Source organism: Physella acuta, unplaced genomic scaffold (genome assembly GCF_028476545.2).
Source record: "Physella acuta isolate Inbredline_101_S28 unplaced genomic scaffold, ASM2847654v3 ptg000620l, whole genome shotgun sequence".
NCBI lineage: Eukaryota > Metazoa > Mollusca > Gastropoda > Physidae > Physella > Physella acuta.
The window spans coordinates 363,321-374,472 of NW_026732139.1; the positions used below are offsets into that span (position 1 = coordinate 363,321).

Here is an 11,152-nt window from a genome sequence, read left to right on the forward strand (position 1 = left end):
GGAGGTAGGGAGAGCGTTTGCAGCTTGTTTTCTAACGGCTCGAAGAAGAGAATTATATATATAGATAAGCAATCTCAGTAAGTAAACTGTACCGGTATAAGCAGCTTACACATTATGGTAAGAGAAATCACCTCACTGTGAATTAGTGACATTTTTTGTTGTTGTCTATGTACAAGTTGTACATTGAAGTAAATTGAACTGTGCGTGACATGGTGAACTATTTATAAAAAGTTGGTAAATTTACCCAAGAAGATTTCCCTTACCCTGATTTGACATGTTTATGCTAATCTCATCAAATTATACTAGTTTATCCCTTTCTTCAAAACTGCTAGACACATATCTTCAACATTGCTCCCTTCCAGTGCCTAAAAATCCTGTCAACATCCAAGTAATTATCTAATATTTTTCATGGCAACAACAATTAATGTAACAACACTGTAAAGATTTTGTATTAGAAGACAGTTAAGCTCTAGGACTATTGTGTACAAACTAATGTAACACACACATCTTGGTAAGAATTTTTATTAAAATATCAATACAAATAGTTATGAAATTCAATTTTACACTTGTCTTTTTTTCAATGTACAGGTTAATATTAATTTCTTTCTGACTTAAAAAATGCCTAAATCTATTTGAATACATGCGGTATTTTACTAAGAAGATACACATGTAAGAAAGGAATTTCAGCTTTGTATCATTAAGATTAACTTAAAAGTAAAAGATTTTATAAAAAAAAATTAGTTTTATGCTTTTCTGCTAATCACAAAAATGTTAAAACAAATTAAAACAACGCTCATATTTTAAACTGCTGAGGGTGTCTAACTCAATAAATATGTAGCCATTTGTTGCTACCTACTGTTAAAAGTAAGTGGAGTATGTTATAACATGCTAATTCCAGTGGCAACTGGGTTACAAATTTAACCCAAACTTAACTGACAGTAACAACCTAGAATACACTGTTCTGCTGCAATCAGAGTGAATGAAAATGTTAAAAGCCTCTATTAAAAATAAATTAAATTTTAAGTTATTTTCATGCAATTGAAGGAATGCATCTTTAGCAAATTTAGTATAGAAAAGTTTACTGTTCAAAGCAGTATAAACATTGCAAAGCCAGGTATTAGAAATAATAAGTGTGAAATGGCTACACTGAACATACAAAATGGATTTACACATAACCTAACAAAATTCATCTCCAGACAGCTCTTTACACATTTTGTATTCATGTACATAAACTGCTCAGAATTGAAGATACTTTTAGTAAAAAAAGAATTTACTGCAGCTTCTATTTCAGGTTTTCATCCCTCAATTCTTCAGCTTACCATAGCTTAAGAAAAAAATGGACACCATTGATTGAAAACAACAAAAACTATAAAACACCTTTAAAAAAATACACTTTCATTTTAACATATGACTTTGGGTTAAAATTGCAACACTTTTTATGTTACAATCATTTGGTTATTTTTTTAAATGGAAGTTTGTGAACATATTATTTACAGACAGTTTTATAACTTTGTATATTTTGTCATCAAAATTGAATATTGTACAATACAATACACAAAGTCTATCACAAATAATATCTACACACAATTTCATCGCCTAAACAATGAAAAGCTTTGTTTGCTTGGCAACCTTCCATCTTTACTGAGCACGGCAGCTTCCATATCCTCATAAGCTGGCAGAGAAGACAAACTTCCATAGGCAGCAACAGACAGTTTGCTTTTCAACATGCGTGAGGCCACCCGCTGGATGTCTTGTGCTGTTACACTCCCTGGGAAACAGATACAAGCACTGATCAACAACAACACAAGAGAATAATTAACCCTTTATAGGCTGTGATTGCTGGAGAAATTTCTTTTGTGGTACAGTCTGATGCGACCATATTTTCAAAAATATGTTTAGCATACTGATTTACGCATGAGAACACAAGTCTAGGTACCAACGAAAGGGGGGAAATAAGTTTTATTGGTGTTGTTTTCTTGTTGCTCTACTAATTTTTTCTCTCAAAGTTATGAATTAATACTAATTGAAATGTCTCTGCTGTTATTTTATTTATTATTAGTAAATTATAAAACTATTTAAAAACCTTATGCATAATAAACTGAGACAATTTCCTGTAAGACGTTTTATTTTGTTTAGTTTTTTTTTTAATGTGTGTGGACATTTTAAAATAACTTTTTTAAACAAGTGCCATAGTTGAAAAATTTGTCATCTATTTGGCTGTCATACGAGAATGACATTTTTTAGAAAATTGTTACCAATTTGAAAATATTCAGGTGTATATAATATTACAAATGTTCATTACCTATTTGATCATAATAATATTGAGGTGTACGTCTTATTGAACCAGACAGCACCTGGCGTCCAATATCTTCAAACACTACTGGCCGAGCCTCAAGATTCATCATCAGCATGGACTGTAACTGACATTTGGCTCTGCTTAATTCATCCTAAGAAAAGAAAGAACCATAGCAAATATATACATCTTTTTAAAACACCAGACTATAAACAAGGTGAAAATAAATTACACAATTTATAGATTCCCTTTAACTAATTATTTTTAAAAAGTTAACAAATATACCCACATCAAATTAATTGAGAAAAAAATAAATATTTACCTGGTAAGGCTTGCTTGCTGTGAACACAATTTCCCTTAAAATCACCTCAACCAGATCTCTGAGCTAAAAACAAAAATTTCAACCTTTAACAAACAGCTTATGAAGATCATTAGAACATATTAGGGTGAGCTATGATTTAAAGAGTTGAAAGCACTGAGTTGAAGTAATTAGAAAGAAATGTTTCTGACCTTTGAAGGATGTGAGCTGGCATGAATACAGAACAAACCACTGTCATCATAAGCATGATTGTAAGCTGTGGCATTTTCTATCCAAATATGCCTGGCGATACAGACCAATCGAAACAAAATTAATTTTACTTATACAAGCTACTTATCACAATTACAATTAAGTATATTAGATCTAAATGGAAAAAATAACCACAGAATATAGTAGCCTTTTAGTTACTATTGAATGGATGACTACCTGTTGAGTACATTGAGGTACAAGCGTGTGTACATTCCTTTGCCTGGACCACCAGCAGAGAAGGAGCCACCCCCTCCAAGCATCATATTGAGAACACAAAATGCAATGAAGTCTGGATCTTTGTGGCTGCAGCTCTCCAGGCCAAAGACAATGTGAGCTAACTCAGGCATTGGTGTGGGTCCCAGACTCACATTGGAGAGATCTTTTTCCACCTAGAAATTGTCAAAGATTTTGTTAAACAGCCATTAACATGGTATGGAGCTGTGTGCCCACACAATCCCTCTACTATAAGCTAAGTTAATGAAAAAAACCTCTATTTGCCTTAATCACAATCAGGCCTAATAGAGCAAGTTTACTTGTTTTTTAAACATATGAAACATATAATTAAATACAGTAAACCATGGTACCTTTTGATGATTAACTGGTATGGCTTTTTAATGAGAAAAAGTTTATAATCACCTGTAATACACCACCTGTGTATTGGGATGTACATTTGGTTTCATTCTCATGACTAGTCCACTCTTCTCCCTCTGATAACCAAATTGGCCTCTTCTCTTTCACAAAATATTTTTGAGCTAAATCAACAAGTTTATCATGCTCTACTCCTACTCCTGCAATGACTGTGTTTTTAGGGTGGTGTTTTTCTTTCATGTATGAGTATAGCGTGGGCCGTGTAATTATGTTTGTATTTTCTACAGGACAAATACGTGGCAGTCCCAGAGAGTTTCCTTTGTAAGCTGCCTGCAGAAAACAATAAAAACAGAAATAGTAAAAAAGAACATTGAATTTTCATTTAATTCTCAAAGAACCAGTCTGAAGTTATGAACTAGAAGTTGGATAACTTACAGCATGAATCATCTCTACCAGTAGCTGTTCAGGGTTAGGATCCATGTGCATGGCTTCAATCTCAAATCTAATTGCTTGACGAGCATCCTCCAGCTGCAAAGTGCAAACAAATGTCACTAACTAGTTTTAATACAATGTCTGATTAAAAACCTCAGCACAAATAATCTTAAATTAATCTTTTAAAACAACAAAATCAGGTTAAAGTAGATTAGAAAATAGAAATGTTTACAACTGACTCATAGTACACTTAGGAATAACAGATTTTATGTTTTTGTAACAGCTTTCCCTACTTTTGGCTTCAAAGATAGAATTACTTATAGCCCTAGCTTGATGTGGAATGAAACCCAGGACCACTGCATCAACAATAATTATTATATCTTTTTACACACATAAATTAATTTAAAAAATACATTCTGCAAACTTTTTAACAACTTTCGTTTAACAATCAGATTTCATAAAGTCTTTAATATAAAACTAAACTTAAGTGAATGAAAAACCTGCTGTTTTTTTTTATTTATAAAAACTGAAACAATTCAGATTTCATGACGAAACAACATCCCAAATTTTAATATTTTACAAATAGATAAACAATAATAATTAACCATGCTTGCATAATTAATAGCCTGTAAAAATAACTATAACAGCATATAACTACTGCCTGCAAATGACTTTGCTCAATGAAAAATGAGAGGTTGAATCATGAGATAAACTGTGCAATTGATCCTTCAAGAAATAACTTTCCTTACTAGCCATAGCACTTAGGGACAAAGTGAGTTCAGACTTAATAGATATAACCATAACCTCATCTGCGTAGATGCAAGTCTAATAATTATACAGGTATAGGTTTGTTGTGAGACTAATGCAACCTAAATTATCAGACTGTAAACCAATGAACCAGGAAATGAAAGTTGTCAAAAGACACTATGGATTAAAGTTGATTACGATTATTTAAGCTTGAAAGGTTTCTGACTAAATTAGAATATACATTTTTTTAATAAAACATTTTCAAGATTTACTTATAGAAAACCTTTTAAGTATGCAGCTGTAGTGAACAGCTAATAGGATATGACTAGAGGAAACAGTTACCTGGTCATCAGGATAGGATGGCTTCAGCACTACATCAGATAAAATGTTCATGACAGTGTCCAGGCCATGTGTCCTGGCTGATGCAGCATAGACCAGAGTATCTCTGTAAGATAAATAGATCACATTGTCAGGATATGATTCAGGTCTTTAGTAGATCACATTGTCAGGATATGATTCAGATCTTTAATAGATCACATTGTCAGGTTATGATTCAGATCTTTAATAGATCACATTGTCAGGTTATGATTCAGGTCTTTAAAAGATCAGGTTATGATTCAGATATTCAATAGATCACATTGTCAGGTTATGATTCAGATCTTTAATAGATCACATTGTCAGGTTATGATTCAGGTCTTTAAAAGATCAGGTTATGATTCAGATATTCAATAGATCACATTGTCAGGATATGATTCAGGTCTTTAAAAGATCAGGTTATGATTCAGATATTCAATAGATCACATTGTCAGGATATGATTAAGATCTTTAACATATACATGATACAGTTAACCTATGTTAGGATTCACATATACAAGAGATCACATTGTTAATTAACATATATCCAGATTTAGAACTTCAATAAATCATCAAGTGAAATTCTAGCTAACAAAAACAAGGATAAGTTTGCCATAAGAGATAAGACAGCAAAGTCGATTACTTTATTACAGTAAAAAAAATTTATAAAGTCTAACCACATCTTACCTAGAACCTTGACAGTCACAGATCCCTCCCACTTTCTCAAGCTCTTGTAGAATCACATCTTTGTTAGCAAAGTTAGGTGTTGTCTGCATTAGAATGAGAAATAGCAAATGTTTTAAATTGTCTAAATCAAATAGTATTGTAGTATTGTTATTTTATACAGGCATTGAAAAATGGACTTCAGATGTGTTTAGTCAATGTAATGTGATCTACTAAGGTTTCTGGAACAAATCATGATTATTAACTAAAGGCACTACATTGATTCTATAGAATCTAACTTAAAATCCAACACAGGTGATTATTGAATTACAACTGAAAAATATCTTACCCCAAAAGACATTTTTTCCAAAAAATGCGCAATCCCACTTGGATAGGTAGCTTCATATCTTGATCCAGAAGACAGTAAAACTATAAAAAATATAAAAAAAATATAGGCTAAAAACAAATCTTTGGTTCACTTGTAATAAAATGTATCATTAAAATTTCAGTTCTTAACCTCTTAAAAATTATATTTTTTATTTCAAAATTTAAAATCCGATATGCTCACCGCCTACAGTACAGAATTGGCCAAATTTATTTTCGGATGCAATTTTCAAGCCATTGTCAAGTGTTGTTACATGAGTATCATATGCATGGCATGATGCAGTGGCAAACTGAGGTGTTGGCAGCCCAGGTAATGGTTTGCTAAGGGAAACTTTTGTCACATCTTCTTCACCAGGTTTGGTACAGCTCAGGAATCGCCTTAATGATTGATGTAAATACCAAGTTAGCTTGAACAAAATAAATTATTTGGACAAGTATTTAGTCTACTAATAGCATTCTTCACACAAATCGCATAAAGGTAAGGGTAAAAATTGAGAGACAAAATGTGAGTTGACAAAGTGGTAAAAACTGTCTATCACATAACATTTAAAATTTTTGAGTATACCATTTGGTAGATTTCTGAGATTACCACATGGTAAAGTGCACAGATGTTTGCCACACCAACACACCCATTCACTGCTGTGACTCTCCAAATCTATCATACACATGTACAAATGACTGGATTTTACCAAGTTGTGTTAATGCTAACCCTATCCCTAACCCCAAGCTTAATTTTACCATATTCCTAACTATTTCTACAATAAAACGAATCAAGATTACAATACTACTAACAACCCAACATACCTATTGTTGGAAGAGTCTATTATCAGAGATCTGCATCTTCAAACATTTGGGTTGGGGTTAGGGATGACATTGGCCAGCCATGTGTGTATTTTAGCTAACTATCACTACCAGTACCCCAGCACTTGGCTAACACCCATTTTTTTAAGAAGATTAGGACACTGGTATAAAAAAAAACAATGTGACAAGTCGGAAGATGCTTATGCCCCCTAGCCAAGACTGGCTGGCAGAAGACCCAATGACCTTAAATGGACTAAAAATGGGCTCAAATTACCCTTAAGAGCTGCGCAATGGGCTCAAATTACTCTTAAAACAAAACTAAGTGAATTGTGTGGTTGAGCGGTTGCGCTTTGGAAGGATCGCAAGGGGATAGCATCTAGTACAGAGATCTACCCATCTTGTCTGTAAGTAAAGTATAAAAATCTTTATAATAAATATAGCCTATTCAAATCTACTATTTAAGTTTTAATCATGTTATCCCTGCGAGAAGAAAATGCAAGACAAACCTGCAGTATCACAGGTAAATAGCGAGACACATTTGCGGAAAAAAGTTTGTTACATGTTTATTTGGGTTGTTTATATATTACGATTAGTAATAAAACAGATAGTGTTAGTTACCTCACAAGTTAAAGACAGTTACAAGTACTATAAGTCGAAACCTTAGGTCGAAATGTCCATAGTACTTGTAACTGTCTTTAACTTGTGAGGTAACTAACACTATCTGTTTTATTACTAATTGCATTAACCGCACTGCAGCTACCATTTGTTTTTTATAAATTACGAATGTTGTGTTGTTCTTTTTTAAAATCTAGTTTTGATTTTTTTTAAATATATAAATATTTAAAAATCTTAACCGCCCCCTCTGGTTCTCTTGACAGCGGGAGAAAAATCCCGTCTCAATAGACGGGTTAGTGTGTATCGTATCGGGTAGTGGTAAAATGTGAGGCAAAAATTTCATGTGACTGATGGTTTTCGTGCCCTTCTTACAGTTTTCCGCCTCGCCAGAAAAAACAAAACAAAAAAAGTCACAAATGTATATTTGCATGGAATTTGTTAATACTTGTATGTATTAAATATTCAGAAAGTGCAAATCAACGTACAATACTTACAATTAATTAAATGTAATAAAATGTACGTTGGTCAGTTTACATGTATAGTGGTATTTATATAAAACACACAAATATATTTAGTGTGATGTAGGCCCTATTTACATTTTAATTTAATTAAATAGAATGTTCCAACCTTCTCAGTTTTCATAGTTTTTGTTAAATACTAACTTTAAATTAACACAAAATGGCATAGAGACGTAGTTAATGTAACTTGCTGCCCTCAACTCATTGCAACAATAGGTCAACCACCTATAGAATCGCCATAAATAAATCCCCCAAAAACTCTTTTGATCCATGTCAACTGTCAACAATAACTATCTGGGGCTTCTCATCAAACTCTCTCTCTCTCTGAGGTGGTGTCCATTGATCTCTGTCTCCGACTCTCCACCCTTCCCTCACCCGTTTTAAAAATTACAAATTGAGCAAAAATCGATATTTACGCACTGAACTGGGATAAATAATCATAAATTCAACACTAGGCTCAAGGAAAGATCTATAAACCTATTAGCTAGACACTAGGTTGGGGTAAAACTACATTTTAGCGTATTTTATTACCCGCTTCACGTTCACCTCCAGTTGAGCGTATTTTATTATAAACACAACGGAGGAACCACACAAAAACGTTAGGAAAACACTAGATCTACTAATTTTTTTTATGAATCTGATTTTTAATTAGAAAAGGTAAAAAAAAAAACATAAAAAAGCATTAGAAATGTTTTAATTAAATATCGTGTGATCGTCAGCGGGAGAAAAATCCTTACGCTGTCGCTGGTTCACCGTGAGTTCACATTGACTTTAATTACCAGCATATGTCATAGCTCGGGCAATTTGAGCTGTTTGAAATTGTGTTGGCCTCAGTTTTGCATTGTAAGTTCAATAGTTCATAGGCCTAAAATGTTTATTTTTTGGATTATGCCTGGGAGATACTTGTAACAATACAAACTTAACCGCCTTGCAATTGTGAGTTACGTTTATGTACTTCACCCATTACCATAAAAATTCTGACACGAACATAGCACATTCAATTTTTCTCAAGTTTTGACAAAAGTAAATTATCAAAATCTAAAACAAAGTCAGTCTCTTTGTTTTTTTAATCATTTTTATTCATTTGTTAAAACAAAAATACAATACAAATAAATAAATCGTGTTTTCCTAATGTTTTGGTGTGTTTCGGTTATTATAATAAAATACGCTAAACTGGAGGTAAACAAGAAGCAGAGAATAAAATACGCTAAAATGGGAGTTTTACCCTAGGTTGGGTCTAGAAGAATCTAGATCTTAACTAGATACTAGGAAACAGATTCTAAGTAGCCTATTTCATCATCTCATCATTATCATGCCAATTTGACTTGTAACTTAACAAGTTAAAAAGTCACAAGTGTGTGTTGAAAACAAATTCTGTCGATAACCGAGGTGTCGAGGACGATGAGGTTTAGTATATTAAATTATAGATTTACACATGATGTTCTGGACCATTAATAGTTATATTATGTCGCATACAATATTACATACACCAATTTCTATTAAAGCAATAATAAAAGACTAACTTGTTATATTTGCAGGAGCATTGACCTTTAAGTCTAACAACACGATTTATCAAGCGCGCCGCCATGATGAAATAGAACTGATGACAGATTTTAATTTACACGAGTTTAATAAAAAGTTCAACCACGGGCTAAAACACAGTGGTGGAACAGATTATCATTAGGCCCTACACTTGGATTTTAGACATTTTTAAAAAATACATGTAGGCATATATAGATATTAAGATAAGGTTCTAATTTATAATTATAACCTACTGCACGTAGATTTGTATTTTATTTTTACTTTTTTATTTAAAATCCAGGGACAGATTTGCAAAGTTGAAAGTCCCATTTTTAAAATAAGCCAATATTGCCAATATTGACCAAGATCTGTTATACTAGTCTTTAGGCCTTCCTGATATTAGTGGTAATTAGCAGTTTCTTGCAGACTATCGATTTTGCGCCCCCCCCCCCCCTTCCATTTCTATTAAATTATAATTCCTGTTGGAAAATTTTGTGACGCTTCTTACATTTTCTATAGCCGTGTGGAGTTTCTTCCAGGCCCTCCCCTTCCGCCCCCGGAAGAGTCTACCGCCCTCCCCCCCCCACCCCCACCCGAACGAAAGGGAATTTATATAGAAAATTTATACTTTTAACAGTTTCTGCCCCCCCCCCTCCCCGAAAATTTCAATCGCCCCCCCCCCCCCCCACCGGAGAAAAAAATTCTGGAAGAAATACTGTGTCGGTGCCACAAAATTGACAGAAAACAGTTAAAGCTGTGTGTAAAGCCTTATAGTCCTTTATTTTTTGTAACGTTGACAGTGTATAATACTATAATTCAAAACTTCAGCTTAAAATGAGCTATTAAATTAATTTTCGATTTTCGACCCCTTTTGTCGCCCCCTTAGATTCGGCGCCCAGGGCTACCGCCTCACCCGACCTCCTCTAGCTACGACACTGCCCACCTCCCCCGAATGAAATAGAACATATATAAAACGTATACCCGTGTCCCCCCTACCCCCCCCACCCCCACCCCCCTCAGAAATGGGCAGCGAAGAAATCGACTGCTACTTACGAGGCAGGGGTTTTAGTCATTAAAATTTGTTTCATAACATCATCACTATGAGCAAATATTGTGATTAAAAAAATTACCTCATATAGACATCAAAATCTCCTTCCCGATGACCACGGAATGCTAAAGAATTTTTACACGGAACTAGCATACCCGCCGCTGAGATCTAGTCCTACATACCAGGGTGGTGATACATTTAATAAGGGTTTCATTAACGCGTCACCAATAGTGTGTTTTTAGACGTGGGAAGGGGGTCATCCATAAATGACGTCACACTCGTAGGGGGGAGGGGGGGTCCGTAATTTTGTGACGATGTGTGATGAGGGGGAGGGGGGGGGGTCAGATGTTGCGACGTCACATTTTTGCATTATAAAAAAGCAATGTTAGAAAACGAATTTTAGACGTTATTTCGCGTTTTAGAAAACTGTTTTAATAAATTGTAATAGTTTAGACAAGATTTTGGAAAAATATCGATGTTTAAAAAAAATTCAACTGCAATTTTGAGGGGGGTTGTAGGTTGAGGTGTGACGTCATTTTAGGGGGGGGGGTCTGGCTTTTTGTGACGACGTGTGACGGAGGGGAGGGGGGGAGGTAAAAATCGTCAAAAAAAGCGTGACG

General features: G+C 34.0%; 1 protein-coding gene across 1 annotated transcript; it reads right to left on the bottom strand.

The window, feature by feature from the left end:
- Window positions 1–506: 506 nt before the first annotated feature.
- Window positions 507–9,569, bottom strand: LOC131948001 (mitochondrial-processing peptidase subunit alpha). Its single transcript, XM_059309448.1, has 12 exons — window positions 9,487–9,569; window positions 6,214–6,407; window positions 5,995–6,074; window positions 5,670–5,752; window positions 4,971–5,073; window positions 3,885–3,977; window positions 3,498–3,779; window positions 3,039–3,250; window positions 2,804–2,894; window positions 2,616–2,678; window positions 2,303–2,447; window positions 507–1,768 (listed from the first exon to the last, which is right to left on the bottom strand). Exons 1-12 carry the CDS (start codon window positions 9,549–9,551, stop codon window positions 1,590–1,592), a joined length of 1,590 nt encoding a protein of 529 aa, XP_059165431.1. The 5' UTR covers window positions 9,552–9,569; the 3' UTR covers window positions 507–1,589.
- Window positions 9,570–11,152: the final 1,583 nt, after the last annotated feature.